The 20,318-nt window shown below is 36.6% G+C and overlaps 1 protein-coding gene across 1 annotated transcript; it reads left to right on the plus strand.

Moving 5' to 3' along the window:
* Positions 1 to 7,176: 7,176 nt before the first annotated feature.
* On the plus strand, positions 7,177 to 17,033 carry LOC113084679 (potassium/sodium hyperpolarization-activated cyclic nucleotide-gated channel 1-like). The gene is made up of 2 exons (XM_026254935.1): positions 7,177 to 7,910; positions 16,493 to 17,033. Exons 1-2 carry the CDS (start codon positions 7,555 to 7,557, stop codon positions 16,998 to 17,000), a joined length of 864 nt encoding a protein of 287 aa, XP_026110720.1. The 5' UTR covers positions 7,177 to 7,554; the 3' UTR covers positions 17,001 to 17,033.
* Positions 17,034 to 20,318: the final 3,285 nt, after the last annotated feature.

The raw sequence follows: 20,318 nt of genomic DNA on the forward strand, positions 1-20,318 counted from the left end.
CTTTCTTTGTCCCAACGGACGGATGGCAGCGAGCCTTTTAACACTGATAGTGCAGGTGAAGAGAGACAGCACAATGGCCAAGGTAGTTTAATTAGTGTTTACTAACTCTAAATGAAGCTGAGCTGGGTCACAGAGAGCCATATACTCTCAGAGTTAAAGTGACCATGAAGAACTGACCAAGGATGTGTCTTTCTCCTATTTCACCTCTCCTCTTTCTTTTTTCTTTTTCCATTTTTGATGGATTTCTCTCTTCCTTTACTTTCTCTAAGCAATCTTCTAGTAACAACCTAGAAACAGCCTAGCGACCACACAACCTTCATAGCAACACCCAGGCAACCACCTTCTGTGAGTCTCCACCTCATTTTCCACTTGCATCTCTCTCTAATGTCTTCCCATTAGAGGTAATGCCTCATGGCCGCTGGAAGGACAATTTCCTTTTCGATGTCCTGATGCTTCTCGTTTTCCCCTTTCGTCAAGGTGGAAAAATCCACACTGCAATGGGCCCACTTGATTGCTTTAGTCCACAGTATTTAAAGTATTTTTGTGGAACATTTATGGTTTGCAGAAAAGAGTTTGACTTCACAAGGAGAGAACTGACCTTGAAATCACCTTCAGTATCATAAAGTCATCAATCATTTGAAAATCAGAACCAGCAGAGGACTAGGTCATTAAACAAGATCATAAACCAATCTGAATTCATATAACGGTGGATGTACAGTAGTGTGAGGAACTAAACAGTAGGTTTATTCAGATAAATATGTATTATTTATCTATTTCCATGCTTATGTAAAATCCAAACAAGCACAACATATTTCATATCAATGTATCACAATATATTACATGTAATGTTGGTTGAACGAAGATGACCAAAACCAGACAAGAATTTAAGAAAAGCTACATTTTAGTCAGAAATACACTACATTTAAATTTAATTTAATTTACATATAAAACATTTTGAAAATACCTAATTAGTAGGTTTAGTAAACTAGGAACATATTTTAGCTTCAAAAACTGTGACATTTGATGTCTATATCTATAATACTATATATATATATATATGGTTCATGAATTATCTGAGTGACAGGACTCAGTGCATTAAATGTGATGGTCTATGTTCTGCATTAGTGAAGGTCCAAAAGGGGGTGCCACAAGGCTCAATATTAGGTCCTCTATTGTTTATTATGTATATAAATGAACTAGGCCACAATATGTCAGATGCTAATATGCATTTCTATGCTGATGACACGATTATTTATTGTTTTGGATCATCCCCAGCTAAAGCGGTTGAGTCTTTGCAGAAAGCTTTTGATGTGGTTCAACGTACGCTTATGCAGCTTAAGCTGGTTCTCAATGCTGATAAGACCAAACTGATGCTGTTTAGAAATACTAAGAAGGTTTCTCAAGCTCCTCCTCCTGTGTTCACTTTGACTGGAAGTGTCATAGAGGTGGTTCATTCTTATAAGTACCATATCTGGCTTGATGATGCTCTCACTTTTAAGCCTCATATAGACAACCTTGTGAAGAAACTCAAACTTAAACTGTCCTTTTTCTTTCGAAATAAATTTTGTTTTTCTTTTAAAGCAAAAAAGCAGCTAGTCACTGCAACATTTTTATCTGTCTTAGATTATGGAGACCTGGTGTATAGGACCGCTTCAGCACAATGTCTGTATAAGATTGACACTGTTTATCATGCGTCTCTGAGATTTATTACGAATTGTAAAAACTTGACCCATCATTGTGAATTATATTCCAGAGTGGGATGGCCATCATTGTCCAACAGGAGATCAGGGCACTGGCATACTTTTATCTATAAGGCCATGCTTGGTCTTTTGCCATCCTACATCTGTAGTTTAATCACATGGAGAAGTGTTGATTCTTATTCATTGCGATCAAATGATCACTTGCTGCTCTTTGTTCCATTTGCCCGTACAGAACTGGGAAAAAGGGCTTTTGTCTACTCAGCTCCTTCTGCATGGAACTTTTTGCAAAAAGACTTGAAATTATCTGAACTCATTTCCTTAAATGCTTTTAAGTCCAGATTGAGAGAACCTGAAATGACCTGTTTAAATTGCAAATGTTTTTAATTATTTGTATTGTATAACTTTTATAAATGTAATTGACTGTGTTTTTGCTGCCTCTTTTTCCCTTGAAAAAGAGGTTTTTAACCTCAATGGGACTTTCCTGGTTAAATAAAGGTTAAATAAAAAAAAAAAAAATATTCATATAACAACACAGTATGGTATTAAGTTATACTTCAAAATAATGTCTGTGGATAAATCATTTTGGCGAAGCCAAATTTATATATAAATTAAATAAAATGTTTCTTCAATGTTTTGAAAATATGTTTCTATTACATAAAAACAACAACATCTGCCACTTTAAAAGAATAATTCACACACACACACACACACACACACACACACACACACACACACACACACACACACACACACACACACACACAGGCACACACACACACACACACACAAAATTAATATTTTTCAAGATTTCCTCATCCAAAAGTCTATTGGCAATTACTTTGACATTGTTTTTTTCATTTCTTTTTCCCCGTCATTTAGTATTTATTTTCATTATCAAAAGAGTGGCCAGGATATTCTTGAGAATCAAATCAAATCAAATCAAAATTATACTTGGTAAAATATTATAAAATATATTATATTATAAAATGTATCAAATAAGTCACAGTTTGCCCTCTGTGAGAACAAATTCTGCTATATGTGACGACAGTCGCAGGACCATATATGTACGTATAAATATATAAACTCATAATATTGGAAGTATTATCATATAAATCAAAATTGTGTCTTTCCTCAAGCAGCTTTTCAGTCCTGTAACAGAGGACAACAGTGAGGGAGAGAGCTCAACTTTAATTCCCCTAATCCAGATAACAGATTCATATTCAGCTCAGTTAAGGTGAAACTGCTCTGACGAGCCCCCAAAACATCGGACGTGAACTAGCACAAGGTCGACTGAAAACTAAAACAGGACCGACCTCCGTTTGCTGTTCGTTTTCTGCTGCTCTGACATTGCAAGACAGAATCAGAGTAATAGTACTTTATTTCCTCAGAGGCAACAATGCAGACACAACGGCCCATGATACAAGGCAGATCTGAGATTACAGTTAAAGAATGTGAGCCAGAAAATGTTGTTGCTATTTAGAACAACACAAAATAGCTCTTTATGTGTGCAGAGTAATCACAACCTCACTTGCTATTGAAAATACATTCTGAACACCTTAGTAATTGGCATATGCATATAGAAATGGTCTATTAACAACCCAGAACACAGCCAAAACCCTAGCTACCACGCAGCATATCAGCATCATGCTAAAAAACAACTGCATTGCAGTGGACTATTAACAAACCTAAACAATTGAACAACTACATAGCAACACCACCACATAGCAATATTCTAAAAATGAACAGAACAACTAGTAAATGCATAGCAATTGTCTATCAACACAAAAGTCTAGTAACTACCTAAAAAATTATAATAATAATTTGATTTCGATTTTGTTTTATTTAACACATCGCTATGCAGTTACTTTTTTGTAAAATTTTTTTAAATTTTTTGTCAGGTTTTGTAAATATGCACATTACTACAAAGGAAAAACAACAACAACAACAGATATTTTAACACCGATATATAACGTCCTTTTACTTTATGGTGTATGAACTGTGCTGGGTAGATTATTGGTTACAATCCCATACTGATTACATTACCATTACTAATCACAAATTACATAAAGGCATTGTAGTTAGTAATTAACTACTCTTTGATTACTTTTAGATTACTTTCGACCTAACTCGTAAAAAAAAAAATATTTCCATTATTTGTTATCAACATCATGAAGAGCATTAAACATTATATTACACCAGGGTTTTACAAACTGACGTTCCTTGAAGTACTGCAGAAGAACTAATTGTGCGGCCTTTGCAATTTCTGTGTTATTATATTCACCTGATTACTGGCTGGTGTGTGCAGTTCCATTAAACTGGAAGACTTTCTGAATGTATATAGCAATATGATTTATTTATTTTATTATTTTTTATATATATAAAATATAATAATATAATCTTATTACAGTACATGTACTCATTAAAAATGATTATGTAATCCAGATTAAATGTAATCAGTTACTATCCAGCACTGTGTATGAGTGAGCGGAAAGAGTCATTTTGAAACACAATGCTTAATTTTTTTTCTGTATATATATATATATGTTGCGTGAGGAATAGCTGGCATGAATATCATGTAATATTTCACATCTGGGTAAAATATTGCATGATGTATCCTACTAGGTGCACATGAGAACATTAGCCTCACAGGATGATATGCAAATCAGCTTCCCACATCTGTGCCAAATTCAGATTTTTTAATTACTTCAAGAGCATCAAATCACATTTTCATACATAAAAACACAAAGTGGTGATTTGAAATACCCTTCATTTGTCTCATGTGCCACAGTTGCGTCCAGCAAGACCTTTGCATATGCCAGAGTTTCTTTCAGCCCCCACACACACGTGATCCAGCAGTGCTTAAAGCTCTGTAATCAGTCTCTGTGAGTTATTACCTTGTGTTCATAAATTACACAACGTTTCGCCTCAAAACTAAAGTTACACAAGCAATCTGGACTGCCCTGTAAGGGAACAGTTGGTATGCCAACTAATCCAAGCAAAACTCAAGCTGAAAGCAAAACAGAGGAAATAAAAGGAATGTCAGCTTTAATTTGGTTAACTTATATAATGACTTCACTGCTGGATAGTCTTCACATGAATGCTGCCCAGTAGCAGGAAGTTCCCTGTGCCAAGATTTTCCAGTAGTGAATCATCAGTTTTGTTGTAGTATAGTCCACAGCCATCTGATTCTGAATTTTCCTATGAATTTGGTGAGACCAGGTTTAAAATCATCATGTGCATTTTGTGCATTTTGTGGCTTTAAGCCCCACTGGCTCACTATCACAGAAGGTTTCACAGTTTTCATTGATTGTGCATATTGTCTTATGTCCACGATGAACACACCACTATCCGGCATGCACAAATCTTCATCGCCATCATCATCAACTCTATTTTCCTCTCTAAATCAGTAAATCAGTTCTCTGCAGCTGGGAACAACTTGACAGGACTGTAAAGAGAATGAAATCAATCTGACGTGCCCATATTGAAAGCCAAATTCTGTATACTAAACTTTAAATGTTGTGTTTTATCACTTTAAGTGACGTCAATTGAACCATAAGTTTAGGCAGGGTCTATAAAGTCGATTTTTTTTTAAATATTTCTCTGATGATAGCAGCGCACTTATTTTGAGAAAACGATCAGTTCAGGGCCAGAGCTTCTAGTGTTAATATGGAGCGGTTCTCTCATGGTTGAAAGAAGCAGATGAAAGCAGGTTTTAAAGACCTGAAAAGATTAGTTAGCCATATCTCAAGCTGTTTTATCAACATTTCTTACTTCAGATTTAAAATGCCCCTGAACTGGCGGTGGATTTAGAGCCTGCAACCAGATTTTCAGGTTGACAGTCTTGAATTTAAAATATTTGAGTCTTGCCATAGGGCTGACAGTATAATTTAGGCTACTATGTGACTGCAGAAATGTGTCAGCTGGTGGAGATTTGATTATACTATTTATAATGTGGTCACCTCCTCCACCACAGTAAAAATTACAGCACTTTCTCCAAAGACACATTTTTTAAAAACCCCTCTTCTTTCTCCAGTATACTGCTTGCTTGATTATATTCTATCTATACCTTTTTTTTTTTACTTGACATAGATGTAGTATGAATATTGTTGGCTCTGGTATGATAAAATAAATTCATTAAAAAAAATCATGAATAAATAACATCATAAACAAACAAACAAACAAATAAATAAATAAAGATGCATTACCACAGTCAATAAAATGTAACTTATTTTTACTGAATTTGCAGGAAAATAACTATAATAGGGCTTTTGGTTTCCATAATAAGAAAATGTATAAATACTGTTTTGTCATACAACTCCCATTTATTGTGAGGTTTTAACCACAGAGAAGTTAGTCTTTCGTAATATAATTATGAATGTCAGTCCAGTCAGAACTTATTATACTATAATATTAGTTATATTGTTTAGAGACTTTTCTTTTTAAAATTGCCAAACTTTTTTTTATCTAATAATGATCTTTTGGTTTGCAGACATCTAGTAAAAAGATTAAATACCCTTCAGATGTAACATTAATTTACTAGATTACAAATAAATAAATAAATAAATAAATGTGTAACCCACTTGGTTATTAAAATATAAAGTATTTTTGTTACATTTTGAGCAAAATATCTATAATACAAAATGTGTATGTACATTACAGACCAAAAGTTTGGACACAGCTTCTCATTCAAAGAGTTTTCTTTATTTTCATGACTATGAAAATAGTAGATTCATGCTGAAGGCATCAAAACTATGAATTAACACATGTGGAATTATATATGGAATTATATACATAACAAAAAAGTGTGAAACAACTGAAAATATGTCATATTGTAGGTTGTTCAAAGTAGCCACCTTTTGCTTTGATTACTGCTTTGCACACTCTTGGCATTCTCGTGATGAGCTTCAAGAGGTCATCACCTGAAATGGTCTTCAACAGTCTTGAAGGAGTTCCCCGAGAGATGCTTAGCACTTGTTGGCCCTTCTGCCTTCTGTCTGCAGTTCAGCTCACCCCTAAACCATCTCGATTGGGTTCAGGTCCGGGGACTGTGGAGGCCAGGTCATCTGGCGCAGCTCCCCATCACTCTCCTTCTTGGTCAAATAGCCCTTGATGCCTTCAGTGTGACTCTACAATTTTCATAGTCATCAAAATAAAGAAAACTCTTTGAATGAGAAGGTGTGTCCAAACTTTTGGTCTGTACTGTATGTGTGTGTGTGTGTGTGCGTGCGTGTGCGTGTATATATATATATATATATATATATATATATATATATATAGGCCTATATATATATATATATATATATATATATATATATATATATATATATATATATATATATATATATATATATATAAACATATATATAATTATGCTCGATTTTGTCATTCCACAAAGCCTTACTACACATGGTATTTTATAGACCACAGGGATGTTAGTCTTCCATAATTGCCATTTCAGTTCACCTCATAATAAAACATGCCCTTCCCAAATGCTTTACATAACCCTGATTTGCGTCTACAACATCATGTTCAAATCGTATTCCTTTGGCACTCTTTCAGTCTGGAAGCATATCGGAGCAGCGCATTATGGCGGTGCGTCCGCGTCCGCGACACGCTTGGAGAGCCACGGGACGCGGGCCGCGCTCAATCCCGACAGTAGATGGCAGCAGCCCAAGAAAGCTGATCCTGTCCGGTTCGCCACTGCTCTGCCTTTCAGTTGTGCAGCAGCACTCGGACTGGAGGCAGCGGTGGTTTGAGGGACGTCCAATGAAACAGAAGAGCCGCCAGCTGCTCCTTTCGACTTTTAAGCGTAGCCTGTCCTCCGCACCCGGAGACAGCACGTTCTGAAACCGCCATGGAAGACAAATCCAATTCGTTCTCGAGCAACAAAGAGGAGAAAGCGGATGGGAATAATGTGTTCCAGAGGCAAGACTCGCTCTTGAAGAACAGCATGGGGAGCCAGAACATGAAAGAACACGGCAACTCAGTGAGTGCAAAGGGGGACCGGGAAGAAGCCATGGTCGGGTTTGACGATATGGACGCCGCGTCCAGGCAATCCGGGTTTATGCAGCGGCAATTTGGAGCCATGATGCAGCCCGGGGTGAATAAGTTCTCCTTGCGGATGTTCGGGAGTCAGAAAGCCGTGGAGAAAGAGCAGGAGAGAGTGCAGACGGCTGGATATTGGATCATTCACCCCTATAGTGATTTTAGGTAAGGAGTGTGGAAAGTCACCTTCCCACGCACACTCAGGTCACAGTAAAATGGGATTCGTGCTCTGCGCGCCGCGTTTGCAGACATTAAGCGTGGCGTTTCGGAGAACCAGAACCTGAACGCACGCAATGCCCTTGGCACGAGTAGGGGTGAATGTCATATCGGTGAATAAACGGGACAGCAGTCATCATGGGTTGTCTCCGACCTGCCATCATTGGGCATTCATTCTGCTATTGTGTAAGACGTGTGTGCTGGTGCGCGCAGGGAATGATGCATCACTCTCTGGCATTGTAAACACATAGCTGTTAGTGTCTGTCGTGAGATGAAAAGAAACGAGGGTGGCTGCAAGATCACGTCTTGTTTGGAGGCACAAACGCGGATTATTCTATAGTATTATCTTGTGGCTCTTTATGATCCCGTGTGGCTCTCACCAGGTAATAGCCCATGCCAATTTTAGCGCTGGGGCAGTTGATCTAAAGCAGTTTAACGCTAATCGCGTTAGTCAGGTGAATGGAGGGGATTTTCAAACCCAATGCCCCCCACGAGAACGTTTCATGCACGACTTGATTAGCAGATCCTCTTCAAATTAGACTACTACGGACAAATAATTGACAATGTAACACTAGGTTATCTTTAAATAGCTTGTTAGGAAAGGCATTATCCCATAAGCAACAGCATAATTTCATACTTTTGTTCATCATTTGGAGTTTGTTTGGCCACTTGGAGGCTTGAAGTCTCAAGCTAGTTTCATACTCCATTGCACCAATGTAGACAGAAAACAGGTAGATAGGTAGGTAGATAGATAGATAGAAAGATAGATAGGTGGATGGATGGATAAATGAATATACTGCAAAAATGTCAGGTTTAACAGAAAAAACAAAACAAAAAACAAAAAGGTTAGCAGTGGGTTACCTCAACATACATGATAAACATTATATATATATATATATATATATATATATATATATATATATATATATATATATATATATATATATATATATATACTATTTACTGTATATTTAAATAATGTTTTTAATTTAAAAAAATATCCACTGCTTTATTGATGGTAAATTGGACTTTCCATTAATTCTTTTTTTGCGCACAAACCACAACGTTTCTTTCAAATTTTTAATTGTTATAGTTGTTGGAGAGGCTAATTTTGGTGAACTTTAAGTCATAATTTCAATTGAACAACCTGAGTTATTTTCTGTAAACTTAACAATAGCAAACTTTTTAATAAGAAAGTAACAAAACAAATCAATAGCTCAAATAGGTTAGTGTAGAAACAGTATCAAGTCTGATCATTAGTTTCAGCCCATAACGCTCTCCATGGTGCTGAAAGCAGCTTCACGCTGTTCATGAATGTGGAGAACTCTATCCCATACAGGGTCATTAGCTGGACTCCCACATGTTTCACTGTTTTATTTATCCCTTGTACTTGATGTAGTTTGCTTTGGTATATTATGTGTAACAAGTAAGAACAAAGCAACTCAGATGTTTCACTCCCAAGGCACCACCTAACTACCAAAGCAGGGTCCTAATAATATACCTAATCTAATATGCAGTGCATTTTCAAGTTAGTATATATATATATATATATATATATATATATATATATATATATATATATATATATATATATACCCACACCTTTTACATGTCAATATATTTACTTAAAATATTATTATAACTATTAAAGTGACCACATAATAATCATCATAATTAGGAAATGTTCCAGTTGTTTCTTTTTTTCTTTATCTAAATTTATCTAAAGATATGTTTAAACTTAATACTAAATAAAGTCAACACCATGTAAATAATAATAATAATAAAAACTTTATATTTCTTAATAAATTCGCAATTTCACACGCTTGAAAGAGACTTAGAAAATGGCAACATCTGTTCACTAGTGAAACTGGGTTCGTGCAATCAGTCAAGTCATAATTAATAATAATTTATTGCCTGAGCAAGTCCAAAGCTAATTTCTAAAGTAAAAAAAACACATTATTATTTAAAGTTAAAGAGGTCAGCCAATACTATACAATATGAATGACCCATTATGTCTGCTGGAAGTCCATTTCTACTGCAACTACTATTTGACATTTAGCCAACCTAATTTAGCTGATGTTTTATGTGATGCTCACAGTACACAGATTGTGTACGCTAAGTAATCACATAGTTCACAAATTTAATCCTACAACCTTTCAGGTCTTTAACCACTAGGCTGCGCCACCCCTGAAACATATCGGAGCTGTTTGTGTAAAGCCCTCCAACATCAGCAGGGATGAGAGAAGGTGATATTGGATTAGATGTCCAACAAACACTGAACGAGATTAACATTGCTCTGAACCCTGTGATGTAATGTGATTGACCTTTCTGCCATAATGCACAAATGACGCTGCTGCTTAGCAATCATATGCATATTGTACAATATAAAACATATTAAGGGAGTAAACTTAAATGAAAATTAGAAATGTTCCCTTGGCCACTAACTGGAATAAAAGAAATGAAATAAAACTAAAACTAAACATAAATAATTTATCTAAAAAATGATAAACATTAAAAAGTACATAACCAAATGACAAACTTTTTAACAAATTTAAAAATTGTCACAAAAATAAGAAATGTCGCCTTGGAAACAGAAAAAAAAGTAAAAGCTGAAGTTCTAAAATTACCATAAAAGAGATAAAAATAAAGCAAAACAAACAATTTAAACAAAAACTAATAAAAATCACAAAAGCTCGTAACAAAACGAATACAATTTTAACAAAAATTTGCTTTAAAACATAAATGAAAGCTTAAATGAAAATGAGAAATTTCGCCTTGGAAACTAACACAAACAAATAGGTTGAAGCACTGAAATTAAACTAAAATAGAAATCAAAATCAAGCAAAACAGTAATAATTTAAACAAAAACGAATTAAAATGACGAAGCACATCACTACTTAAACTATAATTTACATGCAAATTTTACTGAAAATATTAAAATAAAACTAATTCTAAAAATGTCATGCAACAGCATATAAATAATACTATAGTAAATAAACAATGCTGAAATAACATTCTTTATTTTATTAAATTAATTCGCTGCTAGCTACTTCATAGCATTCTAAGATGGCCATGATTCAATTCTGCACACAATATTGAGCCTTTGATCGCACTTGCCAAATAGGCTTTACATCAAAGGGAGAGCCAGAAAAGGAGAAAACAGGTGAGAAAGAGAAAATAGAAGATACAAAGAGGGAGATGGTGGACAGAGAGTAAAATAGAGTCAATGGGAGGATGACAGTGGTTATTGCTTCTAATGGACGAAAAGCCTGAACCGTGTGATTCTGGCTACACTTGGCATGCTTCGGATTCGTCTGCTCATTTACAATGGCTTTCCTTTCTCACCCACACAGGGAACTGCTATTTTGTTTCCAAGCTTTTTCCATAGTTAATTTTGTGAAACTGACTTATTTTCTTCCAATAACGTCCCAGCCGTGAACTGAAAAAGCTGGAACCAGAAACACCACATGAGTGACAACAGCATTCACATTACGCTGTTTTGGTTCTGAAGCATTAGGTAACTCAATATCCCAATGTGGTCCTTTAAAGATTAATAGGAGGTTAGTAAGATTCATTATTCATTGTTTTTTAGAAAGGGCTCATGCTTGACTTGATGTGGCCTGAGATCTTTTGTCATTGACTTTTATCATGCGTGACTCAGTCGTATGCTTCTTTTATCGGTCCTCCATATTGCATGTCATCTGTCTCTTGCTTTCCCTGTTTGTCCAGCCTATTGCTGTAGTCACAATTCTTCACTGGGGAAAGGAAAATCTATTGAGAATCTTCAGACGTGACTGACGTCGCCTTCCCAGAGTTCCTTCACCATTTTGGGTGACTTTGTGCATGTTTTAATTTTTTTTTTAGTGGCAGGATTTATCAGGTAATGAATAAGCTCGGGTCAAATCTCTGGCTTATAATTTAATCACAAAGGTTATGGAAAAGCAGGATTTTTATGTTAGCAGATTCCTTCTCCTTATCAAACAGCCTCTGATTTCTAAACCCAGATTAACCTCTATTTTTAGGGGCATGCAAGTTTGTCTTGCATTATTGATGGTTTTTGCTGTTGCTTTTTGGAGGCTTGTCTCAAAGACGTGTCCCAAAGTCTAATGAAGGTCTTTGCAAGTGCATGTCTCACTTCCTCCAAACTGATGCCCCTTGGTACTCTTTAAATAGCCTTAGTCTGTATTTTTTTTCTCGCATACAATGCTGAAGAGCGCCCAATTTATGAATGCAGTATGACTGGAGAGCTCTGCAAACAGGCCACAGTTAAGAGAAATCTGTGTCTCTTTATAAATACATATGTGATCGATCGATCTATCTGGTGAACGTGATTTGTACTCATAACCAACATTCTTCAGAAACCCATACAGGTGTATATATATATATATATATATATATATATATCGAATGACTTCAGAACACATTATTGTTTTATTTTAGAGCTTGGCATCATGATGAAATGACAGGAGGATAATACATGACAGAATTTTCATTTTTGTGCATATTATTCCTTTAAAGATCCCCAATCCACACTGAGGTGAGGATGCAGCTGCGGCAGAGAGACAGAAAAGCACATCTGAGCATATAGAAGCATTGTGTCTGGGTCATGTCCTCTATGCTTGTCTTTAGTGTTCACCAGCAGGACAGATGGTCACATGGCAACCATCCCACCTCTGACAATACAGCCTGCCTGTCTTTCGGTTGTCAAGGCTACAGTTACAAAAGCAAAACGGCCTGTCAAACCTCTCTCAGTACGGGTACTCAATATACCTTCACGTGCAATTCATGCACAGTCCCAGCTATACTGCAACCAACAGTAGAAGCAATAACAAATAATGAATTCTTTCATCTTTTTACTGCTCCCAAAAGTAAAAATAACCAAGGTGGATATTATTAACCAAAGATGACTTTTTGGACCGAAGCACAGACAATTATTAAATACTGGATCGGTAGATATATATAAAGCAAGGCCGAGCGCTTTTCTCATTCGCTCAGATCCATTACAGCCAAGTGCATCGGCCTCATCGGAGGCCCCAGCCAGGGGTTTTTAGCATGAGATAGGATTCTTGAAAGCATCTATTTTAGTTCATGGATGTATGCCGTTATCAGCGGCCAGGACATCTTGTATGGTTCTCTAGGATAGCCCGGCGCCTGTCAAAATACTTCTGCCTTTGGATTTTACAAGACACAGGAGCTACATTAATGCAAATACAGTATGTGTGCATGTGTATATACAATACGCTGACCTCGGAACATTTCAGTGTTGCAAAAAAAAAAAATCTCTTCTGTTGTCTGCTGGACTCCTATCAGAGAGCTGACTCATGTCTGCTCAAGGCAGACATAAAAATGGGCTTTTTTTCCCTTTTGTGCTGAGGAAGATTTCTTCACATTAGGTGGCATGAGTAATACCACCAATATAGTGTTCACTAATTACTTGACTTGTGTTTGGTTTGGCTTGTTGTCAAACATGCTTGCGAATGACAATGCAAGTCTGTAACCTGTGCTAAATAGACATTGAGAAGCAGATTGAATGACTAATAATAAAAAAAGGAATAATTACAATAACAAACAGGGATATTTTGAGGATTATATACGTATACAATTTTTTATAAAAATAATTACTCGTATTTGGAATTAATTAAATACGCAGAAAGTTCAAATACTGTCGTTTTGTCCTTTGGTCCTGCTCTTTTTTTTTTTTTTTTGCATGTCTATTTAACACTGGGTGTCTTGTTATGTAACACTAAAGGTTCGAAATCATAATGTGTTTCTTCTCACTGTATGAGCTGTGCGCTGCATCTTCTGCCAAGCAACTGAAAACCTCTCTCGAGTTTAGTTCTCTGGTGAAGAGAGAGAACGAAGGACATACTGAGACTGCAGAGTACCACAAATCACATTTTATAATAATTTTGTGAGCTGTAAATAGAAAGTTTTACATAATGTTTATATAACATAAGTAATAAGAGTGTGGTCTGGTGCTTTACTGTAGGCTGACAAGCAAAACGTTGGTATCAGTCAAGTGATAAATGATCATAACTGATAATGCTGATATTTTTATAATTTAGATCACTCTACCGTTCAAAAGTTTGTGATTGGAAAGATTTGTAAATGTTTCTGAAAGAAGTCTCTTAAGCGCACTAAGGCACAATTTAAGAGAACCATTTTAAATATATGTATATGTGTATTTATATTACATTTATTTATTCCTGTAATGCAGCTTGTGGATGCTGGTTTCAGCTAGCTATTCACCCCTATGGGGTTTCCATTCACATATTTTCAAAACACAAGCTAATTCCTGAGGGTTCAAATGCTGCTGGCTCAGCAATTACAGCGTGTACCTTTAATTAGCTATCTGCAGATTGTACAAGCAAAGCAGAATGTCGCAAACAGACGGTTGTAAACACATACAACTCTCACATACTGTAAGAAAAGGGAAACCCTCTCATGTTACAATCTCCCTCTTGCCTTTTTGGTCCTGTGGCTTTTTGCCTCCTCATCCAGAGAGCAAAGCGCGAGCTGTACTGCGCTGTCACAGGGTGGCAATCCAGCAGGAAGTGTTGGCGGTGATATCAAAAGCGACAGGGAAATGAGCTGTAGTGCATCGTGTGCAGACTGCAGGCGCGAGCTGTACTGATCGCTGAAGGAAGTCTGTTAGACAGGACCCAGAGAAACATCACATATATCCGAGGGCCATCGCAGTGAGGGCATTCCAGCAGAAAAGAGCAGGAATTTAATCTTGCCAGTCCTGCTACATCATCTTCATACTGAACAGGGCTAGTATTTTTCTGCTATTGGGAACAGAATCGGGATAGGAGAGAATGCGAAAGTGCTTTTGAAATAGTTGTAAAGTCAATTAATGTGTAAATCTTTGATAGAACAGGTCATGGAAATCATGAGTCATAATTTTGACCGGAAAATACACTTATATCTGGTGAAATGACCTGCAAATGTTGTGTTATGGATGCTGGTCTTCAGAATGAGATGCTGATTTAATAAATAATGTTTTGTGGATCAGATTACAGAAACACTTCATTTCCCAAAATTCATTTTACTGTGTTAAATTGATGTTCAGTAAACTCTACTACCTGTCATTCTAATTCATATTTCAACTCAACTTCCTGTGCAATGTGGCCAAATCAATACAAATCTGCACTCACAAACTGAAAGGGAACCATTTTTTTCAAATCTAATTTTTCTCAATGCTGTTAAAAGTAGGTAACTTTTGACGCTCTAGCGGTTAATAAACAGAACTGCTTGTGTCTTGCGGAAGAACATCGTAGCCGGATCTACACTGTAAAAAATTTCTTGTTGTTTTTACAAAAACTTTTTGGCAGCTGTGGTTGCCAGAAGAATTTTGTAAAAATACAGAAAACTGTAAACACATTTACGTCAAAAACTGTTAATTTTACAATATAAAGCTGTAATTTACAAACAAGAAAATGTGAATATAAACCAGTAAATTCAACAACACACAAAATTAAATCTGTTTTGTACCTTGAAAATACTGACAACCACCATAATAATAAAGATGGTACTGTATAAGAGAAAGCCACATGAAGTATCAAAGCTCATCACAAGTAGCTTCACCACAAGCAGAAGTATATATTAACATATAGAAGGTGCACATTTATGGAAACACAAAACACCATCATGGTAACACACGTGATACTTAAATAATGGAAAAAACTTTCATTAAGCAACAGAAGATGTAACATAAAGCTCAAATGTACATAACTGATAACAAGAACTATTTAAAAACATGATTATTTCAATAAAATACTTTCAAACGTGTAGTGTCACGCAGGGAATTCTGGGAATATCAGTTTACAGTTTTAGACTGTAAATTATACATTGATTTGTTCTTTTTTTACTTCTAAAAGCTGTATAATTAACAGAATTTTACTGTAAATTTACATTAAATGCTTTGTTAGATCTTTTACAGTTTTTCCCTGTATATAGTACGGGAACTTACTGTTAACCTATTATCAGTTTTTTTCCGTAGCGTTTTTACAAAATTTTACAGTTAAAATTACACTTATTTTTTACAGTGTACTTCTCTCTGTTTATGTCTATGAAGAATCACAAAGGTACTGGGTTACTCCGCAGCGCTACCCCCGAAGCAATCTAAAATAGTCCGAATATAAACACTTATTATAGGTGCACCCTAGTGATTCAGGACAAGCTAAAAACCATGAATCCATTTGGAAAATGGATTCATGGTGTACTCACTTATTATATTCATTTTTCTACATTTTGAACACAAACAAAGTTACGGACCGCAGCTCTGATTGGTTGTTTCTTACCGGGAGCGGATGCATTTCTGCAAATGGCAATAGGACCACTGGGAGGAGCCAGAGGAGCTTGATTTTTTCACAGATTATCTGTCTCATATTCTACTGTCAGGACATAATGACAGGTTTAACAAATATGTAAAAAATATATTTTTACAAAAGTTACCTACTGCAGATTTAAAAACGGTTTTGTCTTCAAGTGGTCCTACTTTAACACGTCATTTTCTCCCTCCTCTGCAGGTTCTACTGGGACTTGATAATGCTCATCATGATGATGGGGAATCTAATTATCATTCCTGTGGGAATTACCTTCTTTTCCGAGCAAACTACCACCAGCTGGCTCATCTTCAACGTGGCCTCGGACACCATCTTCCTGGTGGACCTGGTCATGAACTTCAGAACTGGAATTGTGAACGAGGAGAGCTCGGAGATAATCCTGGACCCAAAGGTCATTAAGATGAACTACCTGAAGAGTTGGTTCGTGGTAGACTTCCTGTCCTCCATCCCGGTGGATTATATCTTTCTAATAGTAGAGAAAGGCTTTGATTCGGAGGTCTACAAGACGGCCCGAGCGCTGCGTATCGTCCGCTTCACCAAAATCCTCAGCTTGCTCCGTCTTCTCAGGCTTTCACGCCTCATCAGATACATCCACCAGTGGGAGGAGGTGAGGGGACAGTGTGTGTATGAGTGTGTGAGTGAACGAACTATGACACAGATGGCCTTTAGTAACACGCTTAGGATTTGTTAGCTTCCAGTATGAACAAGAAGAGATGCCATTACACAATCGACCCAAGGTGCTTTGAGCTCAGGTGTTGTTCTGCAGCACGCACCCCTCTCAAAGATCTTTGACACACACTCTTTAGAGGTGGAGAGACTTATTTAGGGGTTAAGGTAAGCATATCTGCTTCAAGAGCCGCATTGGGGAGCGAGAGCAGATAGAGCAACTGACCCCTTCAATGCTGCGAGAGCAGTTGAGAAAAAATATGAACTGCCTCAGCATTCATGATAGAGCACTTCTCTCCCACCCCTGTCTCAGACACCCTACGCTAAAATACAAAGCATTAATCTTCACATGACAAATGGGGTTTGCAAGCCCTCCCTAACTGACAGTTTTCACAAGAAAACTGTCCTTTAAAGTCATTTTTAAAGTCATGTTTCCGCTTCCCACTTACTATTATACCTAACAAATTGTACAGTAAATTACATTTTATGTTAAGAAAGTTAACCCAACTCAGACAACCCTTTCTCCTTGTTGCTTGAGAAAAAAGATAGGGTTAGCAGATGTTTCCAAGGTTAAAAATGCAACATCAGGGGTTTGGAAGCTATGTGCAATGGAGAAGGAAGAGCTTGTTCTTTGTTTTGGTGCCCTGCGGTCATTAAACTCTTAAAGCCAGTTTGTCTTCCTCTTCAGCTGGCAGACGCCCAAGTCTAAACTGGTAGAGAGCAGAGTAGACGTTTTCTGATCTTACCTAATTGAAATACAGATGTAGCTCTCAGGAAGAGTAAAACAAACGAATGTGGCTGACAGTAATCACAGGTGATTCATTACTATTGTTTTCTGTGATCTACCACTGGATTAGTTAAGACAGGGACTCCATTAACATTTTGCTTGACGCTTGTACTGAGAGAAAACAAATCCATTGCCAAAAACAGCTAGGGCTAAAAACATAGTCCAAAACTCCCCATCATGATCCTAAGGTGTTTTGTGATTGCCAATCTGTTGCTATGTGGTTCATAAGGTGTTCTACGTGGTTTTTAGTATGTTGCTATGTGGTTTCTAGCATGTCATGGTATTTAAAAGAGCCCACTGAAGTCAATGTAAATCTAGGGGATTTCCACATTGTAAAAACGTGCAACTGGCGACATTTCTGCAAAATGATAATATGTTGATTCTTGCATGTTGCACGTACTACTACTACTACTAGTGGTAGGTAGGAAAATAACTGTTCAGTGAGATGCTCTGAAAGTTTGTGAAGTGAAGTGACATGACGTTTAGCCAAGTATGGTGTACATGTTTTACAGGACTCGTACTCGAGTTTTACATCGCAAGTGCAATGCTGTAACAGCCGGACTAACAAGCAAGTTTCCCACATTAGAAAAGCCTACCATATTGAGCTAGTCATGTGATGCCACTGTAGAAATGTGCTTGTTTACAAATCATCCACTATGGTAACAGTTTTGAGGTGATGACATAGTATCATTCAAGGACCTGCACAAAAATAAGTCTTTATTAATCAATAATCTCCCTGTAATCATAACTAGTTAAAAGGATAAACATTGTTGATTTTTTACAGCCACTAGTGTCCATTTCAGCTGGAAAATTCAGCCAATTGCATGTATATGTACATTTTTGGACTAAATGTAGGTACAGTAGATGCATGTTTTTCTAATTATCCTAGGTTATACATTTATGCAGGTTTTATTATCCACCCTGCAGAAAAGGTAAGACAAATGGCTTTAGAATATGAATAGCACATCTCTCCTCAAAGTGCCATGGGGTATCATTCATATCTAAATGCTAATGGTTTGGGGAGACATGCAAAAGTTTAGGGTTAAGTGTGGATTTAAACACTAAATCTTAAATATGACCTAATTATGACTAAATAATGCAGTAAAATGTACATTTTAAAGTAGTAAACCAGAACCACAGGCTAAAACAGGCCAGAGGCTTTACTAAGCACTTATTTACGGCATCCCCGGAAGCATCCACATTATACACCCCATTTCCCCTCTCTCATGCTGTACTGATGCATTCTGGAAAATGAGCCCTGTCTCTCCCCGTCTTCCTCTCTGACATCTCATGCTGTTTCTTTATTGCAAAGCAATATATAAATAACAAGGTGCTAATTACGTATTCATCTATATATTTTGCATGTTGAATACATTATTGCATATTATTTCCACACTGAGTTAGCCGTAAGCTTCCCCCACCCTCTTCCATTGTCTTTTGTTTTTGATGTTCCGATTGTCAGGAATGAGCACGTGTTTATTCCCGACCTCGGGTTGTGCTCCTGGCACATGCTGTGATTCCGGGGTTTGCTATCTCTTTCAAAATCCTGCCCTGAGCAGGTCTGTGTGCTATATACCGCAGTGTTTATGCCTCTGTGGATTTACCGCCATGTTGAATGAAGTCACGGTATCCTGATCCGCTCAAACACAGCTGTGGCGTGAGTTAGCACATGGATCAGGATGCCGCAGTGTGACATGGTGCTTTAATGAAACCTGGAGTGTGAATCAAGAGGTCGACGCACAGCAGCCGTGATGTTCGGTAGAGCTCGAAGGGTTTACAGAAAATGTTGATTATTTTTGGCACATGCACATGCAATCTGTTTCTTATTGTATGCACATGCGTATCTCTGGTTTCCGGTTTGCTTCCCTTTCTCCATTTCTCTCTCATTTCCTAATCTACTGTACTCCATTTCTTTACATTATCTAGAATTGCTTCTTTTTGTTTTCACTTAACCCTGCTTTATCACTCTTTTACTTCATGTATCTCACTTCCTCTGTCTTTTTCACTCTTTCTCTCATGTTTGCAATTGGCAATTTACATAACAATGGTTTTTATGTACAGTACAATTCATTCTGCTTGTGTCTTTTGACCAGAATTTTTACATTCCTACTTTTTCAGGGTTTCAACACTGCAGAAACGATAGGCTACTACTTTCTGTTTTGATTCAGAATAGTGATAGACCAATGGGCCAAGCGGATTATTTTAAGAATATCATATAAGACCTTTTTATTTTTTTTAGTAAATATAGTTCAAAGGTTTGGAGTCAGTAAGATTTTAAAAATGTTTTGTCTCTAATGCTCATCAAAGCTGCATTAATTTAAACTCAAAATAACTGTATTCTATTTGAATATATTTTAAAATGTAATTTATTCATGTGATGTGGAGCTGAATTTTAAGCAACATTACGCCAGTCTTCAGTGTCACATGATCCTTTAGAAATCATTCTAATATGCTGATTTGCTGCTCAAGAAGCATTTATTTTTATTATCATCAGTGTTGAAATATGTTTGTTGATAAAAAACAAAACAAAAACAAAACAAAACAAAACAGCAATTT

Source organism: Carassius auratus, unplaced genomic scaffold (assembly GCF_003368295.1).
Source record: "Carassius auratus strain Wakin unplaced genomic scaffold, ASM336829v1 scaf_tig00040442, whole genome shotgun sequence".
NCBI lineage: Eukaryota > Metazoa > Chordata > Actinopteri > Cypriniformes > Cyprinidae > Carassius > Carassius auratus.